Genomic DNA, 24,790 nt, shown 5'->3' with positions numbered 1-24,790 from the left:
TATATATATATATATATATATATATATATATATATATATATATATATATATATATATAAAAATATTTAAGGGGTATTTTTGAATTTACATCACATTTATATTTAAGGCTCTGGAATGACTCTTCAGTTTACAGTTATACTTCTAATTGAACATGCATCCCATCACCACTGCCCTTTAAAAAGTCTTCTGCCATTGCTAAACCACGGGTGGTGAGACCTTACAATGTTTCTTTATTTAAGGGCATTTTTTAGAATTCTAATACAAAATGTGGCAAAGATAAAGATAATTTAAGGTCAAAGCTTTGAGGGAAAAGTGTTGTGCTGTTTTGAAAAGTTTTACCCCCCTCTAGTGTTCAACTTTGGGTAAAAAAACCTGGAAGGTAACTAATTAGAGAAATGGGGGCAAAAATCTGAAAATAAGAGCACGTTAACAATAACTAAATGAAAAACCTAATTTATGAATTTTGTTCCCTTCTTTTTGTGTTTCTTTCAACAGGATACAATATAGGCTTTTCAACTACTGCAAAGCTGCAATAAAGGAAAAAAAAAATCAAGGTATTTTCTTTATGCAGTATATGTGCGTGTTCAACAAAAAATCTTAAATTCTGTTGTACTTCTCCTACTTAAACCCATTGTCTGTGATTGTACCTACAGATGGCTGATGAAGACATGACCAGGGAGGTGCTCTTCCCTGACTGGGAGAGTCCAGACAAAACCGGCTTGACCATTGAACATGCAAGTACAGGAGAAATGTTTGTCAAGGAGGTGAAAGGGGAGTCTCCTGCAGCAAGATCAGGAAAAGTATATGAAGGTAATAATGAATTCTTTCTGTAACACATTATTTTTTTGTCTTTTCTCAAAAATAATGTAAGATACAGACAAATGTATTTACACACTGATATTACACACAGACGGATACATATCAAGTTTTGTATCAACAATTTTGTATCCGTTATATATAAATTATGATATCCCAAGCTAAATATCTCAGATTTATTTAAAGAAGTTTAATATTAGTGACACATTGTGTCACACTCAACTCAATAAGACAATTTAAAATGTGTGCAGTTTCCCAGGGTTTTAAAATAGTCTGTCAGTTTGGATCAGCAAGAAACACAAAGACTGAGATTTTGGTAGTTTTCTGAAATGATTATTGATACCCTTCACATAAAATGAAGGAACAAAAGGTATTTTCTAAAAAAAAAAAAAAAATTACCTACCCGTTCACAGAGTGATAATTCCAAACATATCTTAGCAGACTTAAACAAAAGCAAAACCAGTTACAGAAACAGCCAGAGAGACACCCACAGCCTTGAAAGGCTTTTGGAATTAAACCCCCGTCAAAAAATGAACATGGAGTAGATAGATGGTCACGTTAGTGCTTTGAAATCCAGCACCATAAAAGCTTTCTTTCTTAAAATAAAATAGTTGCATACATTTTGTTAATTTGATGTTCTATTGGATGTTCAAAAATAAATGTTAACATGTTTCCCCCCGAAAAAGAACAAAAATCTAGAACTTATAATCAAATGCTGAAGGAGTAAACAAGTGAGTAGAGAAATGTTCATGAGATGTTCATTCATGAGAAATGTGTCAACTGATTGGATTTTCCCCAAAACATCAACGAACCAAATGGCTCAGTGAGGTGTACAACTGTGTTAAACCAAAAAGCACTAAAACAACAAAGCGAAAAAAGTTTACGATTTTTTCATCTTTCCAGAGATTATACAAACTCCTAACTGTTGTTTTGGTGCTTTTATTTAAGAAATAATGTTAAACTCATTTTGAATTTGTCTGAAATGCCATTTATACTCAAGCTTGTCTTCAGTTGGTACAGACAACTAAACATCAGAGAATATAAGATATAGTTTTGTTTTTTTTTTGGCATGTTTAAAGCCACCTGCTAAATAGCCTGATAAGTTTCACTCAGAGACATATATTATCACTGGACGAAGCAGGGTGGGACATTAGTGTCGTCCACTACAGAAAATAGGTGTGTTTAAGATCACCCAGTGCCAAGCCTGCATCGTTGGAGAGACCAGGCGGCTGCAGGCGGGGAAATGCGCCTGAGAAGAAGGCAAATGGCGAGACTGCATGAGAACAGAGAGTTACAAAATACACAGATTTCCTTCATTTAGCTCCAATTATTACTGATCAGCGTCATGTCAAACTAAGAGAACTGCAAGGACACATTTTCCCACAATACATTGTTCTTTAGTCATCAAGGCGGCTTGCGACCTATTTTCTGGCTGCGCTGGCGTAGGTAGGCACCTTGAACCCGGGCTTTTTCTGCGGTACTTCATGACAGCGTGCATGTGACGTCGGTGCAAGAAACTAACCAGCATACACCACGCTGCAGGCGATCTGTGCAGCGCTGCGTCCGCCTTTGTCATCTCAAACATACTTATTGTCGTCTGGCTCAAAATAGTGGCACCCGTATTGTGTTAGATTTGGCCTCATTTCGCGAGAGCCAGAGGTAAAACAATATGCGTTGTAAAACAATACTGTGCTGGCTGCAAGCCGCCTTGATGACTACAAAACAATGTATTGTGGGAAATTGTGTCTTGTCAGTTCTTGAAGTTCTGTGTATTTTGTAACTCTTTCTGGAAAGTAGTGAATCCCTGATGAAAAAATGAACAAAATTTCAAATAATCTGTGGTCATGTGTGTTATTGTTGCCTTTAAAAATGAACTTTAATGTCTATTTTATTTATTTATTTGGGACAGTGCACATGAAATTCATCCAGCGGCCATTTTTTATCTGTAGTCCACTGACAGGTGTTAAAAATAATATAAATTACATAACAGCACAGATCATACTAAGGAGGAGTGGCATATTAAAATTCAACTGAAAGTTAAGGACATCCCCCAGCTCTCTGTTCTCGTGCAGTGTAGCCGTTTGCCTTCATCTCAGGTGCCTGTCCCTGCCTGCAGCCGCCTGGTCTCGCCAACGATGCAGGCAAGGCGCTGGGTGATCTCAAACACACCTAGTGATTGTTCCAGGTCGGACCGAGTCAAGTTTTTATGGCAACTACAGTCGCCAGTCATGAGTAAGCTTGTTCGAAGAGACACTCCTTCTGCTGAAAGCGGGCTTGGGAGAAGCTGTTAATCAAATATTCGAGGCAGGGCCTGGGGCATCACATGCTGTTACTGAGGCACCTGATTGGCCATATAATTGATTGATTGGTTTTTAACTTGAATAACTTACAATAAAGAATAAATAAAATAAAATGAATTAGCAAGAAGATATTAAGAAAAACATATCACAGCTAGAGTGGTTATTATGACTATTAGAGTGGCCGTGTACTAAATGTATCTTTCTCAAAAGAAGTCAATGGGATTTAAGCTTCTTGGAGCTTGCAGGTACTTCCAATTTGAAACACAAGGGGGGGGGGGGTAGTCAGGCTGTCCAGTGATTCTACAGTCTATGGTTTCATTAGAAAAAGTTCAGTGACATGAAAAATTTTCTTTTCAGTTGGGAAGAAAGATTTCTGAGCAAAAAGTGAAGGGATCTTAACTCACCTCACTTAAATTAAAGTGACATATATACTTTTAAACTACCTGAAAGTATTACACTGGGCTTATAACATGTTTTAAAGACCCAAAGCCATTGGCACTGAACATATATTTAGACCTATACCCTCTTTTAACAGTCTTGAAATCTCAATGCTTTAAATTAAAGCATAAATATACACATGATATGAATGTAAAATATAGTATTTGTGACAATCTTGTTTGTTTCTGCCTGTTTCACATTTCTTAGGTGACCAAATTGTAGGTGCCACCATCTACTTTGATAAAATGAAACCAGAAGACACAGCAGAGGTAATGAAAGTGCTGGCTCGACACAAGGTTGGACTGAAACTGCAAAATAAAGCAGACAAATCACCATGGAACTCACCCTTGAGCACCCCATGTCGTTCACCAATTGGAACACTTACATGGGAAGGGAGGACAAGCTTTGGAGGTTCTAGTCCAGATATAGTTCTTGTAAGTAAACAAACATAGTTTGATAGTTCAAGTCATAGTTCGATGGCTGCAGAATTGAGACAAGTTAGAATCATATCTATATGTTTCATGTTGTGTTTTATAATTAACAGAGTGGAGATGATGAGGACTACAGGAGAATATACACAAAAAAGATTAAACCAAGGCTGAAGTCTGAAGACCTTGCAGAAGGAGTTGACGTCCGCACAGAACGACATAGCAGCACAAGTAACGATGGGAGTACAATTACCACCATTACTCGTCGTATCACTACTTACATGGTAGATTTACCAGGTGATAGTGAGAAACTCGAACTTTCAAGCCCAGAGCAGAAAGGGCTACGACTTGAGTCTGGAGATTCCTCCCCAGCTATCACAATCTTTCGTGGCAACCTCTCAGGTAAAGTAGGAGCAGAAGAGGGAGTATTTGATTCAAGTGACTTGAGTTACACTGGTCCACAAGGTCTGACTGCAGAAAAGCAATGGTGTGCAGGGAAAGTTGAAACACGAACCATTATAAGAGAGGGAAAAGAGAAATGTTCAGATCTCCAATATAAAGGATCTGCATTTAGAGTTACTGACAGTGAAGGGGCTGAAATCTTAAAAGAGAGTGCAGAACAAGAGGGTGAAAGCATTTTGACTTCAAAAACAAGCACAGCACTATCAGACAGTACAAAGACTGCTGATAGTCGTGTGACAATAGGAGGGTCAGAAGCAGCAAAAATAACCTCAGCTGACAAAAACGGAGAATCAGGTAATTGGCCCGTACCAGAAAAAGACATGCAGATTGGGATCTCAGTTAAAGGAAAAACAAATATGGGAGGTTTTAAAGCCAATTTTGATGATAAAACAAAAGTAAGCACATCTGAAAATGTTATCAGTCACCTAGAGAAAAAGGGAGCAGGCTTAACTGATAGTGGTTCATCTGGAGATAGCACTGAAGTCAGATTGCCAATCACCTTTGGTAATGTTATTAATGTTCCAAATACAGACACTGACATCCCTAGATTTAAAATTCCATCATTTGGCTCAAATTGCCAAAAAGTAGAAGAAAAAGAAGCCCATGTTAAAATTCCTACAGAAAACATTAATGTAAAAAAAGCAGAAGTTGACATAAATAAACCTGATTTTGAAAGAGACATTGAAAACACACACAAAAAAGGAAATGACTTCAACATACCAATTGGTTCAGGAAAACCAACACAGGCAAAAGTTGATAAGGATTTAGATGTCATAGTCTCAAAAGGTAAAGAAGATGTTAATACATCTACTAAAGACAGAGAAGTAACAAATAAACAAACCAAAGAACCGAAAGACAGTTTTAATATTCCTAAGTTTAAAATCCAATCATTTAGCAAAAAATTCCCAGGTGATGACAAACTAAATGTTGAAGTGTCCCTTCAAGAAGAAAACATAAACAGAGCAGCACAGAACATTGAAAGTATTGGGGGAGGTGTTTATGTTGAAACACCAGAAAACAAGATTCCAAACATAGACTACAATACAAAAGGCAAAATGTTCAAAAAGGGAGAAAATACGATGTCCACAAAACGATTATCCTCTGAAATGACAGAGGGAGACATAAAAGCCCCAGTCCTTGATATCAAAGCTCCTGAAGAAGTTTTTCAAGGGACAAAGATTGGCGTTCAAATAACTAATGTAAAAAAGCACACAGTCGAAAACAAAGATCCAAACCTTAAAAAGCCGGACGTTGACATTAAACTGAAAAGTCCAAAAGTTGAAGGGGATTTAGATATTAAAACTCCAAAGACTGAAGGAGACATAACAGCACCTGATGTGGACATTAGTGGAGTTGAGGTGGACATTGAAGGCCTAAAAGGTGGTTTGAAAATGCCAAAATTCAAAATGCCCACTTTTGGCAGTAAAGGTCACACCTTGGAAGGCCCAGATGTTGATGTTAATCTGCCCTCTACAGACATTGAAGTAAAAGCACCAGATGTTGACATCAATGCACCAGACGTTGACATTAAAGGTCCAGATGGAAAATTCAAAGGACCTAAGTTTAACATGCCAAAAATGCCAGGACTAAATGTCTCCATGCCAGATGTGGATTTCAACTTGAAAGGTCCAAAGCTCAAAGGAGACATAGATGCATCCTTGCCAAAGATTGAGGGAGAGATCAAAACCCCTGACCTTGATGTCAAAGGTCCAGAAGTGGACATTGACGTGACAAAGCCTGGATTTGAAATGCCGAAAGTAAAAATGCCATCACTTAACATCAGAGGGCCAAAAATGGAAAAGCCAGACGTTGACATTAAATTAAAGGGTCAAAATCTTAGCGGAGATTTGGATGTTAAAGCTCCAAAGATTGAAGGAGACATAACAGCACCTGATGTGGACATTGATGGGGCTGAGCTGGACATTGAAGGGCTAAAGGGAGATTTTAAAAGGCCAAAGTTCAAAATGCCCACTTTTGGCAGTAAAGGTCACAAATTGGAAGGCCCAGATGTTGAAGTTAACCTGCCCTCTACAGACATTGAAGTAAAAGCACCAGATGTTGACATCAATGTGCCAGACGTTGACATTAAAGGTGCTGATGGAAAATTCAAAGGACCTAAGTTTAACATGCCAACAATGCCAGGACTAAATGTCTCCATGCCAGATGTGGATTTCAACTTGAAAGGTCCAAAGCTCAAAGGAGACATAGATGCATCCTTGCCAAAGATTGAGGGAGAGGTCAAAACCCCAGACCTTGATGTCAAAGGTCCAGAAGTGGACATTGACGTGACAAAGCCTGGATTTGAAATGCCTAAAGTAAAAATGCCATCACTTAACATCAAAGGGCCAAAAATGGAAAAGCCAGACGTTGACATTAAACTAAAAGGTCCAAAACTTGGAGGAGATTTGGATGTTAAAGCTCCAAAGATCAAAGGAGACATAACAGCACCTGATGTGGACATTGGCGGGGCTGAGCTGGACATTGAAGGGCCAAAGGGAGGTTTTAAAATGCCAAAATTCAAAATGCCCACTTTTGGCAGTAAAGGTCACAAATTGGAAGGCCCAGATGTTGATGTTAACCTGCCCTCTACAGACATTGAAGTAAAAGCACCAGATGTTGACATCAATGCGCCAGACGTTGACATTAAAGGTCCAGATGCAAAATTCAAAGGACCTAAATTTAACATGCCAAAAATGCCAGGACTAAATGTCTCCATGCCAGATGTGGATTTCAACTTGAAAGGTCCAAAGCTCAAAGGAGACATAGATGCATCCTTGCCAAAGATTGAGGGAGAGGTCAAAACCCCAGACCTTGATGTCAAAGGTCCAGAAGTGGACATTGACGTGACAAAGCCTGGATTTGAAATGCCTAAAGTAAAAATGCCATCACTTAACATCAAAGGGCCAAAAATGGAAAAGCCAGACGTTGACATTAAACTAAAAGGTCCAAAACTTGGAGGAGATTTGGATGTTAAAGCTCCAAAGATCAAAGGAGACATAACAGCACCTGATGTGGACATTGGCGGGGCTGAGCTGGACATTGAAGGGCCAAAGGGAGGTTTTAAAATGCCAAAATTCAAAATGCCCACTTTTGGCAGTAAAGGTCACAAATTGGAAGGCCCAGATGTTGATGTTAACCTGCCCTCTACAGACATTGAAGTAAAAGCACCAGATGTTGACATCAATGCGCCAGACGTTGACATTAAAGGTCCAGATGCAAAATTCAAAGGACCTAAATTTAACATGCCAAAAATGCCAGGACTAAATGTCTCCATGCCAGATGTGGATTTCAACTTGAAAGGTCCAAAGCTCAAAGGAGACATAGATGCATCCTTGCCAAAGATTGAGGGAGAGGTCAAAACCCCAGACCTTGATGTCAAAGGTCCAGAAGTGGACATTGACGTGACAAAGCCTGGATTTGAAATGCCTAAAGTAAAAATGCCATCACTTAACATCAAAGGGCCAAAAATGGAAAAGCCAGACGTTGACATTAAACTAAAAGGTCCAAAACTTGGAGGAGATTTGGATGTTAAAGCTCCAAAGATCAAAGGAGACATAACAGCACCTGATGTGGACATTGGCGGGGCTGAGCTGGACATTGAAGGGCCAAAGGGAGGTTTTAAAATGCCAAAATTCAAAATGCCCACTTTTGGCAGTAAAGGTCACAAATTGGAAGGCCCAGATGTTGATGTTAACCTGCCCTCTACAGACATTGAAGTAAAAGCACCAGATGTTGACATCAATGCGCCAGACGTTGACATTAAAGGTCCAGATGCAAAATTCAAAGGACCTAAATTTAACATGCCAAAAATGCCAGGACTAAATGTCTCCATGCCAGATGTGGATTTCAACTTGAAAGGTCCAAAGCTCAAAGGAGACATAGATGCATCCTTGCCAAAGATTGAGGGAGAGGTCAAAACCCCAGACCTTGATGTCAAAGGTCCAGAAGTGGACATTGACGTGACAAAGCCTGGATTTGAAATGCCTAAAGTAAAAATGCCATCACTTAACATCAAAGGGCCAAAAATGGAAAAGCCAGACGTTGACATTAAACTAAAAGGTCCAAAACTTGGAGGAGATTTGGATGTTAAAGCTCCAAAGATCAAAGGAGACATAACAGCACCTGATGTGGACATTGGCGGGGCTGAGCTGGACATTGAAGGGCCAAAGGGAGGTTTTAAAATGCCAAAATTCAAAATGCCCACTTTTGGCAGTAAAGGTCACAAATTGGAAGGCCCAGATGTTGATGTTAACCTGCCCTCTACAGACATTGAAGTAAAAGCACCAGATGTTGACATCAATGCGCCAGACGTTGACATTAAAGGTCCAGATGCAAAATTCAAAGGACCTAAATTTAACATGCCAAAAATGCCAGGACTAAATGTCTCCATGCCAGATGTGGATTTCAACTTGAAAGGTCCAAAGCTCAAAGGAGACATAGATGCATCCTTGCCAAAGATTGAGGGAGAGGTCAAAACCCCAGACCTTGATGTCAAAGGTCCAGAAGTGGACATTGACGTGACAAAGCCTGGATTTGAAATGCCTAAAGTAAAAATGCCATCACTTAACATCAAAGGGCCAAAAATGGAAAAGCCAGACGTTGACATTAAACTAAAAGGTCCAAAACTTGGAGGAGATTTGGATGTTAAAGCTCCAAAGATCAAAGGAGACATAACAGCACCTGATGTGGACATTGGCGGGGCTGAGCTGGACATTGAAGGGCCAAAGGGAGGTTTTAAAATGCCAAAATTCAAAATGCCCACTTTTGGCAGTAAAGGTCACAAATTGGAAGGCCCAGATGTTGATGTTAACCTGCCCTCTACAGACATTGAAGTAAAAGCACCAGATGTTGACATCAATGCGCCAGACGTTGACATTAAAGGTCCAGATGCAAAATTCAAAGGACCTAAATTTAACATGCCAAAAATGCCAGGACTAAATGTCTCCATGCCAGATGTGGATTTCAACTTGAAAGGTCCAAAGCTCAAAGGAGACATAGATGCATCCTTGCCAAAGATTGAGGGAGAGGTCAAAACCCCAGACCTTGATGTCAAAGGTCCAGAAGTGGACATTGACGTGACAAAGCCTGGATTTGAAATGCCTAAAGTAAAAATGCCATCACTTAACATCAAAGGGCCAAAAATGGAAAAGCCAGACGTTGACATTAAACTAAAAGGTCCAAAACTTGGAGGAGATTTGGATGTTAAAGCTCCAAAGATCAAAGGAGACATAACAGCACCTGATGTGGACATTGGCGGGGCTGAGCTGGACATTGAAGGGCCAAAGGGAGGTTTTAAAATGCCAAAATTCAAAATGCCCACTTTTGGCAGTAAAGGTCACAAATTGGAAGGCCCAGATGTTGATGTTAACCTGCCCTCTACAGACATTGAAGTAAAAGCACCAGATGTTGACATCAATGCGCCAGACGTTGACATTAAAGGTCCAGATGCAAAATTCAAAGGACCTAAATTTAACATGCCAAAAATGCCAGGACTAAATGTCTCCATGCCAGATGTGGATTTCAACTTGAAAGGTCCAAAGCTCAAAGGAGACATAGATGCATCCTTGCCAAAGATTGAGGGAGAGGTCAAAACCCCAGACCTTGATGTCAAAGGTCCAGAAGTGGACATTGACGTGACAAAGCCTGGATTTGAAATGCCTAAAGTAAAAATGCCATCACTTAACATCAAAGGGCCAAAAATGGAAAAGCCAGACGTTGACATTAAACTAAAAGGTCCAAAACTTGGAGGAGATTTGGATGTTAAAGCTCCAAAGATCAAAGGAGACATAACAGCACCTGATGTGGACATTGGCGGGGCTGAGCTGGACATTGAAGGGCCAAAGGGAGGTTTTAAAATGCCAAAATTCAAAATGCCCACTTTTGGCAGTAAAGGTCACAAATTGGAAGGCCCAGATGTTGATGTTAACCTGCCCTCTACAGACATTGAAGTAAAAGCACCAGATGTTGACATCAATGCGCCAGACGTTGACATTAAAGGTCCAGATGCAAAATTCAAAGGACCTAAATTTAACATGCCAAAAATGCCAGGACTAAATGTCTCCATGCCAGATGTGGATTTCAACTTGAAAGGTCCAAAGCTCAAAGGAGACATAGATGCATCCTTGCCAAAGATTGAGGGAGAGGTCAAAACCCCAGACCTTGATGTCAAAGGTCCAGAAGTGGACATTGACGTGACAAAGCCTGGATTTGAAATGCCTAAAGTAAAAATGCCATCACTTAACATCAAAGGGCCAAAAATGGAAAAGCCAGACGTTGACATTAAACTAAAAGGTCCAAAACTTGGAGGAGATTTGGATGTTAAAGCTCCAAAGATCAAAGGAGACATAACAGCACCTGATGTGGACATTGGCGGAGCTGAGCTGGACATTGAAGGGCCAAAGGGAGGTTTTAAAATGCCAAAATTCAAAATGCCCACTTTTGGCAGTAAAGGTCCCACCTTGGAAGGCCTAGATGTTGATGTTAATCTGCCCTCTACAGACATTGAAGTAAAAGCACCAGATGTTGACATCAATGCACCAGACGTTGACATCAAAGGTCCAGATGCAAAATTCAAAGGACCTAAGTTTAACATGCCAAAAATGGCAGGACTAAATGTCTCCATGCCAGATGTGGATTTCAACTTGAAAGGTCCAAAGCTCAAAGGAGACATAGATGCATCCTTGCCAAAGATTGAGGGAGAGGTCAAAACCCCAGACCTTGATGTCAAAGGTCCAGAAGTGGACATTGACGTGACAAAGCCTGGATTTGAAATGCCGAAAGTAAAAATGCCATCACTTAACATCAAAGGGTCAAAAAGGGAAAAGTCCGACGTTGATATTAAACTAAAAGGTCCAAAACTTGGCGGAGATTTGGATGTTAAAGCCCCAAAAATTAAAGGAGAAGTAAAAACTACTGATTTAAAAAGTGGTGGAGCTGAGTTTGATATTGAAGGTCCAAAAAGAGGTTTTAAAATGCCAAAATTCAAAATGCCCAGTTTTGGCAGCAAAAGTCACAGATTGGAAAAGTCAACTACTGGTGTTAACCTGCCCTCTACAGACATTGAAGTGAAATCACCAGATGTTGACATCACTCCTCCAGACATTGACATTAAAGGTCCAGATGCAAAATTCAAAGGACCTAAATTTAACATGCCAAAAATGTCAGGACTAAATGTCTCCATGCCAGATGTGGATTTCAACTTGAAAGGTCCAAAGCTCAAAGGAGACATAGACACAACCTTGCCAAAGATTGAGGGAGAGGTCAAAACCCCAGACCTTGATGTCAAAGGTCCAGAAGTGGACATTGACGTGACAAAGCCTGGATTTGAAATGCCTAAAGTAAAAATGCCATCACTTAACATCAAAGGGCCAAAAATGGAAAAGCCAGACGTTGACATTAAACTAAAAGGTCCAAAACTTGGAGGAGATTTGGATGTTAAAGCTCCAAAGATCAAAGGAGACATAACAGCACCTGATGTGGACATTGGCGGGGCTGAGCTGGACATTGAAGGGCCAAAGGGAGGTTTTAACATGCCAAAATTCAAAATGCCCAGTTTTGGCAGTAAGGGTCACAAATTGGAAGGCCCAGATGTTGATATTAACCTGCCCTCTACAGACATTGAAGTAAAAGCACCAGATGTTGACATCAATGTGCCAGACGTTGACATTAAAGGTCCAGATGCAAAATTCAAAGGGCCTAAATTTAACATGCCAAAAATGCCAGGACTAAATGTCTCCATGCCAGATGTGGATTTCAACTTGAAAGGTCCAAAGCTCAAAGGAGACATAGATGCATCCTTGCCAAAGATTGAGGGAGAGGTCAAAACCCCAGACCTTGATGTCAAAGGTCCAGAAGTGGACATTGACGTGACAAAGCCTGGATTTGAAATGCCGAAAGTAAAAATGCCATCACTTAACATCAAAGGGCCAAAAATGGAAAAGCCAGACATTGACATTAAACTAAAAGGTCCAAAGGTCGGAGGAGATTTGGATGTTAAAGCCCCAAAGATTGAAGGAGACATAAAAGCACCTGATGTGGACATTGATGGGGCTGAGCTGGACATTGAAGGGCCAAAGGGAGGTTTTAAAATGCCAAAATTCAAAATGCCCACTTTTGGGGGTAAAGGTCACAAATTGGAAGGCCCAGATGTTGATGTTAACCTGCCCTCTACAGACATTGAAGTAAAAGCACCAGATGTTGACATCAATGCGCCAGATGTTGACATCAAAGGTCCAGATGCAAAATTCAAAGGGCCTAAATTTAACATGCCAAAAATGGCAGGACTAAATGTCTCCATGCCAGATGTGGATTTCAACTTGAAAGGTCCAAAGCTCAAAGGAGACATAGATGCATCCTTGCCAAAGATTGAGGGAGAGGTCAAAACCCCAGACCTTGATGTCAAAGGTCCAGAAGTGGACATTGACGTGACAAAGCCTGGATTTGAAATGCCTAAAGTAAAAATGCCATCACTTAACATCAAGGGGCCAAAAATGGAAAAGCCAGACGTTGACATAAAACTAAAAGGTCCAAAACTTGGAGGAGATTTGGATGTTAAAGCTCCAAAGATCAAAGGAGACATAACAGCACCTGATGTGGACATTGGAGGTGTTGAGCTGGACATTGAAGGGCCAAAGGGACCTGGATTTGAAATGCCTAAAGTAAAACTGCCAACAGTCAATTTTAAAGGTTCTAAATTTGAAAAACCAGATGCTGACATAAAACCAAAAGGCCTAAAATCTGGTGGAGATTTGGATGATAAAGCTCTAAAAATTAAAGGAGATATAAAAGCACCAGAAGTATCTGGTATCGATATCTCCTTGACAGCGCCAGACCCCAAAATTAAGACCCCTGTGGTAAGTGTGGGAGCAAAAGGGTCTACAACAGAAGTTAATTTTCAACAATCTGAAGACAGTGTTGATACCCTTGACACAGATGTAAATGTTAAAGGGAAAAAGGGAAAGTTTAAACTTGGTAAAGGAAAAGGAAAGTGGAAGAAAGCAGAAGCTGATACAAAGCTACCAGCAGCTGACCTTGGTGGTGGCACCACACATAGTCTTGTCAAAGAAACAAAGACTAAGAAACATTTGTTTGGCAAGATTCACTTCCCAGATGTTGAGTTAGACATTAAATCACCAAAAATGAAAGGTGAGGGAACTTTAGCTGAAGGTGTTAAATCATCGAAAACTGATTTGGTGTCTCCTGGCTTGAGCACTGCTTTTGATGGCTCTGGAACTGTTGATGCAAATGTTTGTTTGGAAGGGTCAGATGTGAAAGTAAGTACTTCAGATGTCAAAATGACAAACAAAGGTGGTTTAGAAGCAAGTGCGTCAGGTGGTGGGCTTCGCTATCCTGAGGGGAAATTAACATTTTCCAAAATCAGGATGCCAAAGTTTGGTATTTTAAAGACCAATTCTGAAGGCCAGGATAGTGACCATAAAGTTAAATCTGAAGTTTTATCCAGTGGGGACAAAAACACACATTCCCAATCTGCTAGTCCAAAACAAAGTCATAGTGAAGGAAAAATAAAGGTAAAGAAGCCAAATTTTTTTGGCAAATCAAAAGCAAAAGGAAGTACAGGTGATCTTCATGGCACAGATATAGAATCAGGAGCAAGTGGACAAATGTATAAGGGTTCCACGGAGCTATGTGCACCTTCTTATGATAGTGGAAAGTTTGAAATGGAAGGTACAAGTGGACTCAGTGTGTCAACTAAAAGCAAGTCTGCCTCTATGGATTTACTTAAAAAGCCAAGACATCGGTCTTCGTCCCATAGCGATGAAGAGTCACCTGCAACTAGTTCTCCTTCAGTTCCCTTAGAAGCTGAAGCTTGTGATGTTTCCCTTGACCTAGGAGTAAACAAGGTTAAAGGAAAGAAAAGCAAATTAAAGTTTGGTACCTTTGGAGGTTTTGGTTCAAAGTCAAAGGGCTCATATGAAGTAACACTTGGAGGAGAAAATGAGACAGGGATGGAGGGAAGCTCAAGTGTCTCTACACCCTCAAAAAAATCAAGACTGTCCTCATCCTCAAGTAGTGACAGTGGTTCAAGAGCAGGCTTTAAATTCCCAAAACTTGAGCTATCTGTTTCACCAAAAAAGTGATTCAGTCAAATGTTTTACACTTAAATACATTCTCCCACAAGTGTGAATCCTTTAGTTTAGGTTTTTTGAAAACCTCAGATAACATGCACAAAATGTTTTTTTTTTAATTATTATTAGACTGGAGAACATATGATTGTCAAATTGTTTATAATCCCTTCAACCTGTAAATAAGATTAATTTGTATTTTATTGATATTGAAGATTTCTGTAAATATTCCAGATGTATTGAAAAAATGCCATCCTGTCAAATGATCACCAAATATATGGTGCAGGGTTTGTTCCTGCTTCCTGTCCCATCTTATAAAAAAATAACTTTTGTTTTAGACTAAAAAGTGGGATATGTTTGTTTTCAAGGGTTTACTAAACAGAACATATATATGGAATTGTTAGTTTGAAGGAAAATGTTCTTTATGCATTCAAACACATTTTAAAAACAATTTTTAATGTACGGAGTTATTTTAGCATTCAAATAATATATCCAATGCAAAAGTATAATTTCACAACACAGAGCTGGTCCTTTTAAAACACATTCTGAAGAGTAAATATTTTGTACATAAAATAAATGCATTATAATCCCAGTTTAGCTGCTTTTTATGAGCTAAGTGATTTTTGGTGTTGATTCAAAAGATTATGTACTTTCTGAGTGTCAATGCTAGTCACAAAAACTAAAAATTAGCCTTGTTCTTGTAAGGAGATTTTTTTTGCTGTCTCTTTGGAATTTTCTGATGCCCTGTATTTTATTTTATTTTTTTAAATGCTGTTCAAGTACACTCCTGTTACTTATAAATAAACATGCCTCAAAAACAAATGCATTTTGATGTGATTTGCAGACAAGTTGATGGAAAGTTGGACATTAAAGATTTGATTCAATACAATGTAAATCATGATTTTTCTTGGTTTATTCTTTTGTGTGAATTTTGCTAAACATACTAAATAAACAGATTTATACAAGTGTACCCTTTTCTTGGATTTATCTGCCTTATTTTACATTAAAGTACGATTTTATCTTTTTTTTTCAAATCAGTCACTTGAACTAGTATTTAGTGAGTACAGTCATTTGTTTGCTATTAAGAGTATAGATATGAGCAAATACTAGATCTGGCATACCTGTATTTACAAACAATACAGAATGTACAGCACAATGCAACCACAAGAGGGCACAATCCATTGATTAGTGTACTAGTACCAAGTCCAGGTAAATATAGAGAATTTTGTCAAGAAGGTAAACCGTCAAACATAGCCAAATCTTCTTTTCCTTTCAGCTTTTTCCTTCAGGGTTCGCCACAGCAGTTTCCTCCATCTAAGCCTGTCTTCAGCATCCTCCACTCTAACACCAGCCACCTTCATGTCTTCATTCACTGCATCCATAAACCTCCTCTTTGGTCTTCCTCTAGACCTCTTTCCTGGCAGCTCTAGACTCAGCATCCTTCTACCAATATATTCACTGTCTCTCCTCTGAACATGTCCAAACCATCTCAGTCTGGCCTCTCTGACTTTATCTCCAAAACCTCTAACATGTGCTGTCCCTCTGATGTATTCATTCCTGATCCTATCCATCCTGGTCACTCCCAAAGAGAACCTCAGCATCTTCATCTCTGCTACCTCCAGCTCTGCTTCCTGTCTTTTCTTCAGTCCCACTGTTTCTAGTCCAAACAACATGGCTGGTCTCACCACAGTCTTGTACACCTTTCCTTTCATTTGTGCTGAAACTCTTCTGTCACACATCACACCTGACACTTTTCTCCACCCATTCCAACCTGCTTGCACTCTCCTCTTCACTTCTTTTCCACACTCTCCATTACTCTGTACTGTTGACCCTAAATACTTAAACTCCTCCACCTTCTTTATCTCTTCTCCCTGTAACCTCACTCTTCCACTCTGGTTCCTCTCATTCACCCACATGTACTCTGTCTTACTGCGGCTAACCTTCATTCCTCTCCTTTCCAGGGCAAACCTCCACCTCTCTAACTCCACCTCCACCTGTTCCCTGCTCTCACTACAAATCACAATATCATCTGCAAACATCATAGTCCATGGTGATTCCTGTCTAACCTCATCAGTCAGTCTGTCCATCACCATTGCAAACAGGAAGGGGCTCAGAGCTGATCCCTGATGTAATCCCACCTCCACCTTGAACTCCTCTGTCACCCCTACAGCACACCTCACCACTGTCTTACAGCCCTCATACATGTCCTGCACTGCTCGGACATACTTCTCTGTCACTCCAGACTTCCTCATACAATACCATAGTTCCTCTCTGGGCACTCTGTCATAAGCTTTCTCCAGATCTACAAAGACACAGTGGAGCTCTCTCTGACCTTCTCTGTACTTCTCTATCAACATCCTCAAAGCAAATGTTGCATCTGTAGTGCTCTTTCTTGGCATGAAACCATACTGCTGCTCACAAATGTTCACTTCTGCTCTTAGTCTGGCTTCCACTACTCTTTCCCACACCTTCATTGTATGGCTCATCAGCTTTATTCCTCTGTAGTTACCACAACTCTGCACATCTCCCTTATTCTTAAAAATGGGCACCATCACACTTCTCCTCCATTCCTCAGGCATCTTCTCACCACCTAAGATCCTGTTGAACAACCCGGTCAGAAACTCCACTGCCATCTCTCTTAGACACTTCCATACCTCCATAGGTATATCATCAGGACCAAGAGCCTTTCCACTCTTCATCCTCTTCAAAGCCCCCCTCCCTTTACTAAACTTTGTTACTTCCTGCTCCACAACCGTCACCTCTTCCACTCTTTTTTCTCTCTCATTCTCTTTATTTATCAACTCTTCAAAGTATTCTTTCAATCTTTCCATTACACCACTGACACCTGTCAGCACATTACCATCCCTATCCTTGATCATCCTAACTCGCTACATGTTCTCCCGTCTCTGTCTCTCTGCCTTGCTAGTCTGTACAGGGTAGGTCTGATTCACATATTTGATTTGACAAAGATTTACGTCGGATGCCCTTCCTGACACAACCCTCTGTATTTATCCGGGCTTGGGACTGGCACAATGAGACCCTGGCTTGGGCCCCCTAGTGGCTACATTGAAACCCAGCCAAATAATTTGTGAAAATTACTAACACAATTATTACTCCAGATGTTTGTGCCCCTGATTAACAATCACCAAAGATATTGTTCGACAGTGCTGGTGGATATTGGACTAATATTGGTCAAAGAAACATGAAAGGAAGGTGTATTTGTGAACAGCGAGAAAAGGTAATACAAAAGAGTAGGACATAGAGAAGGAATTTTAAGTCTTAGGACTTTGTCTGGGAAAACTAGACATTTGGCTGACACAATGGAAAGAAGAAATGTGGATTATCTGTCTGTTCAAGAGAAATGGTAGCAAGTCTTATTGATTGGGAACAGACCCAAGCTGTGTTATCATGGTGTAGAATGATGAAAAGAGGAACAAAGTAGGAGAGGACCTGAAGGACAGGTTTTCTAGGAATGTTCCAGGGGTGACAAGGGCGTCAGAAGGAGAAGAGCACAACTGATTACATCCTGTGCAGACGTTGTAATCTGAAAGAGTATAGCGACTGCAAAGTGGTGGCTGTGAATAGTGCAGTGAGAAATCATTGGATCAGGTGGTCTCTCTAAAATCTCTGGTTGTGAAGAAATTTAAGAGGAAAAGGGCAGAGAAGAGGACAGAGAAGTGGGAGTTAAAGAGGAGGCTTGGGCACTCCCAGGCTTTGGGGGAATCAGAATACAGTATATACTAGGGCTGTAACGAATATCCGGGTACTCACGATCTGCTCCCTATAATTCGAGTACGGATATTCGCGACGTCCAAGATCGCTGATTCACGATCTTTATAAATGTAATTAATTGTAGTAAAATACGATCAAAATATCATCTGGGGATAATGTATTTTTGCTCTGAAATGCAGATTAATATAGGATTTTAAGCTTACGAACTAAAACAAAGCCGAAAGAGTGGCGATACTGCCACCGGAAGTAAGCACATCTTCGTGACGGTGAAGCTTCTGGTTTTCAAAGTAAAACTAACGAGAGCTTTGTTCCGTTCAAAAACTGAGACAGAAGTTCCGCTCACAGACCTAACTTCTGAAAAACTGAATTAGCTTTAACATCGGAGCTTTAGCTCCAGTGTTTACATTCTTTTGGTTATGGTAACTCTTCAACATATGACGCAATTAACGAAACTCCAGTTTATTTTGAAGAATCGCAGCCTCGCGCTGCTGAAAGGCGGATATAATCAACGTGAATCAGCTGATTCTGCTGCCAAAAAAATAAATCTGTATTCATTCATCTTCTAGACTGTTTCATCCCCTTCGGGGTCGCGGGGATGCCGGAGCCTATACCGGCTACTGATGGGCGAAGGCGGGGTACACCCTGGACAGGTCGCCAGTCTGTCGCAGGGCCTCAATCACACACACATCCACTCTCACAGACACACCTAGGGGCAATTCAGAGTCACCAATTAACCTATGAAGCATGTTTTTGGACGGTGGGAGGAAGCCGGAGTCCCCGGTGAAAACCCACGCATGCACGGGGAGAACATGCAAACTCCACACAGAAAGGTCCCAGCCGGGAGTCGAACCGGGGCCTTCTCGCTGTGAGGCGAGAGCGCTAACCACTGCACCACCGTGCAGCCCACACATTGTATTGTAAATGCAATACAGGTATTGCATTTGACCTTCAATTTATTTATTTTTTTTAATTTCTCACATCTTTTGTCTTTTTTTACCTCTTTACTCTTCAACGAGTTAATTTTATTAATCTCTGAATCTTTAAATAATTATGGGAATATCTTTTCATTTTTTCTATGTATTTTTAAATCTGGGAATCAATGTACCTATCCTACTTCAGGCTTTTCACTTGCTGATCAGAATTTCATGGGTGACCTTAGAAATTGTACATCTAGTGTTCTTTTGTCTACAAATTTAGTCCAAGTTACAACATAAGAACCATCAAGAATACTCCCCTAACGATTTAATTGGACTTGTCTGGTTCCCTGTCTGAACATTTCTAGAGGCACCAATTGGGCGATTGAAAGTTGACATCACCTAATAGGATACATGTCCTGATTGCAAATCAGAAAAAAAACAAAACAAAAAAAAGCATTGTCTGATCTTTCATTAGAAATGGTAGATGTTAATTTGTATTTTTGTACTTTTTTTACACCCCTACTCTCCCCAAAATGTATTTACAAAGTATTTAAGTAATAATTATTTATCTAGCTAAACCTTAATACAAGGACTATATGTATATACATAAATCCAAAACATGTAATAGAGTATGAAGGTAAAATTAAAACAAAAAAGTATGAAATTAATAGAATATTGTTGAATTGATGTTATTATAGTTAAACTATGCAGCAAATCTTTTTTGACAGCAACAGTTTATAGGAAAATCTTTGTGAAAGGAATGGGTTGCTTCAAACACAGGATGTGATTCCAGGCTTCCTGGTTGTTTGAATGCATTTGTTGTTGTAGAGCAGAGGAAGGAAATTGACAGGAGTTTCCTTTAAAATAGGAAAGTGCCCCTTTCCGTTCTGAAGCTGCGAGAATTTCTCATAGAAAGAGTTGCAGAGCGAGTGAAAACAGTTATAACTGCTCTGTGCTGTCCTGTGCTCTCTGCATTCCGCTCTTCAATGCCAACAATAAGTAAAGCTTTTTCTCAGGTAAGAAGAAATTTTAACAATTTCCTATTTTTTGCTTCTCTTAAAAAGTTTCTTACAAATTCACTTTATTCCTTCTGTAAGAAGTTGTTTATTTGTAATATTCTATGTCCGTGGTAGTATTTTTATTGTTAGTAACATTATGTGACATCTATCTAAAAGCTGCTCTTGCTCTCTCGTTGAGCCTTAATTTGTCTTTGGAGACTCATGAAGCATGAAAATAGCTTACAGCCTTTCTCACTAAACTAAAAACATTTGCAATCAACATTTGATTTCATAATTAACTTTTGTTTTCACATTTAGAAATTGCACAAAATTTTAGAAATTTTTAATATGTCTGTTGCAAGTTTAGTCCAGGTGCAAGCAGAGCTCATCCACTTGTCAAGTCATGCTGTGGAATTCCTGATCAGGTGTGTTTAGTGTATAGTGGTTAGAAAAAAATAGCTGAGATTTTTTTGATTGATTTATTAAAATTGTTTCTCACTGTTTTTTTGTCTCAGTTGAATAGTTTAGATAATCAAATAGTTTTTTTTATTATACAAAAAACCTTAAAGTTAATACAAAATGCAGCTTTGGGAAGCAGAATTTTATTTATCAAGTAAACACCGCTTATCAGATGTAAAAGAAACAACACTTTGGTTACTTACAATGAGCCTGCATGTCAAAAGATGAGAACTATAATCTTTTTTGAATCTGTGGAGAGGTCGCTTTGGGCATTTTAGAACCCACAACACTCAAAATATATTTTGAATTTAGCGCCAAAACTCCTGTAAAAATTTCGGATATGTATAAAAAATATAAACCTAGCAGTCTTATCAACAAACTACCCCAGGTTTTCTCCTTTTTATTTCACAGACATCTAATGGCTTTGACATTCTGTATTGCCCCTTAGTTTTATATTTTGCATTTCACATTAAAACGTCCTCGGGCTCATTCACTGACAGATATGTTTCAACAACTGCTAAGCTTGTTTGTTCTGCCCCTTGTCTTTAAAATCCCCCATGACAATTTTTTAATTAAAAAAAAAAAAAAACCTTCTCAGTAGTGTCTTAGAAGTTTTTAACCAAAATCCCACAACCTAAATGTCTTAAAAACCTATTTTTCATGTTGATCTGAAGAAGGCGTCTCCAAAATCTCCTTTGCGGGGGCGTGGCTTTTGGAGCTCAGCTGCTCCATCCCGGAACCCCCCAGCCCCCTCCCCTCAGTGAACATGATAGATCTGTGTCTCGCAAGAGTAAATCTCCACCGATGCTACATAACAATGACAAGCAGTATCGTTTTGAGCTGGGTGTCAGCTCGGACGAGGAAGAGCTTTGTGGACCAAACTTTCATTGATTCTTTACAGCTGCTGTCAAATGAGCCGCCATTCGCACTTCCATGGTCACATCAAGAAGGAGTTTTTCCAGCGTTCTCACCCCTGCTACCATAAGGATTGTATGAAACTTACACAAAAAAATCCAGTGACGGTTGATTTGACCATAGAAATGCGAATGGCGGCTCATTTGACTGCAGTCAATGGGAAGATGTTATCTTATTTTCTCCGGCACTTGAACTAGATACTCTAGCCAGGCCAGATGAGGAGAAGCTGTTGTGATGTATCGACAGTTCATTAATTCAAACAGAGCGTTTCTGCGGCAGTTTGATTGACTGCGATTTAAAAGGAGAAATATGCAAAAAAAAAAAAAAAGATTCCTCATTACATTTGTTCTCTTTCATAAGAAAAGTGCCACACATACATGTTTAAAACTCAAAAAACATAATTTTCATCGGAGGGGGACTTGGATTAGAAAGGCCAGAGGTCAACGACATCAAAGCAAGCCAATATGGTGATAATCAGGAAGGTAAAAAAACCAAAGCAATCTTTGAATCAACTCAATACACATGAGTGGGCCAAGTGGCCACACAATGAATCCACTTCATACACAGTCAGTTGACTACAATTGATCACAAGCTAGAGCCAGAGGGTGGACTTGACTCCAAGGAGTGTTAAAGAATTCCCTCACCGTAATGTCTTACATGTTTACTGCAATTGTTTTTCATGACAACAAATGAATGTTGTCATGAAAGAAACATGACTACACTATGTAACTATAACTGTTTCAGAATTATTTAAAATAGAATAAAAAACTTGTCATTGGTAGTAATTAGGGAGTGTGTTCATCAACAAATGTGTTTTACAGTAATATGCTTGCTACATGGTACAGTAATACTAATGGACTTTAGGGTTGTTCTGGACCTCTGTGTAGCTCCAGCTTTACTGGTACAGAGTAAAGAATAGAGGATTTAGATTGAAAAGATCTAAACACCAATAAAAGACAGACCACGGACAGAATGACAGATTTTCATGTGTTTTTTAAATCAATTTAAAGGTTTTAGCCATTGCTGGTGACTGTGCATGTGGTAGTTGGCTTTGATCATGGATGCCGACCATTGCAATGTGATTTAGTGATTTAGCAGTGTGAATGAAGGAGGAAATAGTCCTGAAAACTGTGAAAATCATTGTAAGAAAAAGCATTTGTACCGGTTAAAGACAGAGTTGAGAAAAATTAAGCCAGAATGTTGAGAAAAATCCTTAATCTTATCAATATTGTTTACTGAACAATGTATTAAGTATTTAGTCTTTCTCTGACAGACTTAACAGATCTGACAGACTTTTTTGGTATTTTATGTATACTGTGACGAGGTTTTTGGCTTTTGAAGTGTGTTCTTGGATTTTAGTGTGGATACATGTATTTGTTCACCTTTCAACACATCCCATCAGGAGTCAATGCAACAAATTACCTTTCACTGATTTACACAGAGGAATTGTCAAAAATGTACTTGTCTTTGCAGCTCCAAAAATATAACTGTAGATAAAACATGTGTCTGTCTAAAATATTTTCCACCTGATTTTTCATAATTTGGTTAACACACAGAAATGTCTCCAGATGAGCAAGCTTACAGTCATTTTACCTTGCTGACTCAAGCTCTCTTAATAAATCTCTGAGTTTAAGGGAATCTTTATAGCTAATCCTGGAGAAATCTCTTCAAAGTATGCATGAAAGTTCTCTATTGCTTCAGGCATAGCACTTTAAAAATGTCAACTCCATTCTGGGAACAGCGGTGGGTGTACTAAAATGAATGTGCAGTTATCCATGAGGGTTGTAACCACTGAGAAGATTTATGCTTTCATTTAAGACAATGCTTGTCCTTCTATAACATTTTTTTAAAAGCCAATTCCCAAACCCTATAAATTTCTGAGCAGTGATCAAACTTGACTATCCCAGAGGTCAAAATCTCCCAGCAAGCCATGTAAATACAAAAAAAAGCTATTTATATTTTCAGAAGGTCAGGATCAGAATCATTGCTTGCTGCACCTAGAGGTAGAGCGCGAGGGGATAAGGTCTTTTCCTAGTGTGTGCTGTCCAATTTCAGCATGGTGTTGGGTTTGATGGCATCCATAAGCTTCTTCTTATTTGGGGATCTATTTGTTACTTTTCACCTGCAACATTTGCAAGATATTTTTTGATATTAACTTCACTATTTTAGAAAGCAGAGCAAAATGACCGCAAAGGCTATCCACTTCACATTGTGCACTTATTCTGAAGTGCATTAAAGTAGACAAAGTTGTGAATGTTATTTAAGAAAACTGTGGAGGCTAAATCATCAGTGTAATTGTCTGAGGAGTTTGTTCAAAATTTTACACCAATATGCCATTAATGCTAAGAAAAATACAGACTGCTAACCCTGAACCACTAACTACTATGAAAGCATTATATCATGGTTCTGAAACCACAAAAAACCTGATAACATTTTAGCAGTAGTACTACAGATTGTTCCAAAAATATTCTCAGCTAATTGCCTTTTTCTTACTTCAATGCAGTTAAAGCATTCTTCCCTCACTCTTAGCTGGGCTTGTTCCCACTGAGCTCAGTTACTCTAAACAAAGATAGTAAAAGACTGTTATCAGGCATCTATGTTTCATAACTCTCTGAGTCAGCACCAGATCTGATCACTTTTAGAATTTTAAATCAATTCTGAGAACTAATTATTAACCGTTGATGTTCTGCATTTGTCTTGCTGTTCATTGACTGTCTTCCCAGCATCACTTATTCATTATGAAAAAGGCAATTAAGATGAACGGGGCAGTATCCGCTCTCTTTGTCTGCACTACACCCTTGAACAAAACACACACACACATTCATATGTATACGTTTCTGTGCACAACCAATGAATCTTTCAGACTCAACATGCTCTGAATTAAACAGGGACTCTTCTGGAGGTCTTCCCTGCCAAATATTGATCCACAGTACACAATACTAATTTAAAATTTAAAGCAATTTAGAATTTAAAAAGAGGCTTTTAAACAATCACTAATTGATGATAAAATAATAGCAACCCTCATACACTGGTACAATCCAATTACTAGAATTGGTGGATGGGATCTTGGTCCCAGGCATTCCTCTTATCTACATTGAAAATAAAATGCAGTGTAAAAAGTGCAAATAAAGAGCCACAAATCCTTTTTAAAGTCCCACTCTAATGGTTTTTGGTCTATTATAAAAGCTTTCCCAGGTTTCTTTTGATTACATGTCATTTTCAGTCAAAATCCCCAAACCTGTG

At 39.2% G+C, this 24,790-nt stretch overlaps 2 protein-coding genes across 2 annotated transcripts in view; both read left to right on the top strand.

Moving 5' to 3' along the window:
• Positions 1-15,496, top strand: part of ahnak (AHNAK nucleoprotein) — a 25,066-nt gene extending 9,570 nt beyond the window's left edge. Inside the window, exons 3-6 of the mRNA XM_024284196.2 lie at positions 496-554; positions 654-810; positions 3,762-3,988; positions 4,099-15,496. Of these exons, the coding sequence (XP_024139964.1) occupies positions 654-810; positions 3,762-3,988; positions 4,099-14,541 (10,827 nt within the window). The 5' untranslated portion in view covers positions 496-554 and the 3' untranslated portion in view covers positions 14,542-15,496. The remainder of the gene's footprint in view (positions 1-495; positions 555-653; positions 811-3,761; positions 3,989-4,098) is intronic.
• Positions 15,497-20,066: 4,570 nt separating this feature from the next.
• klhl4 (kelch-like family member 4) overlaps positions 20,067-24,790 on the top strand; it is a 29,049-nt gene continuing 24,325 nt past the window's right edge. Inside the window, exon 1 of the mRNA XM_024283860.2 lies at positions 20,067-20,191. The gene's annotated coding sequence lies outside the window, so the exon portion shown is untranslated. The remainder of the gene's footprint in view (positions 20,192-24,790) is intronic.

Source organism: Oryzias melastigma, linkage group LG10, assembly GCF_002922805.2.
Source record: "Oryzias melastigma strain HK-1 linkage group LG10, ASM292280v2, whole genome shotgun sequence".
Lineage (NCBI taxonomy): Eukaryota > Metazoa > Chordata > Actinopteri > Beloniformes > Adrianichthyidae > Oryzias > Oryzias melastigma.
Note: the sequence above shows the minus strand (reverse complement) of the source record. Positions and strands in the feature narration are given on the sequence as shown.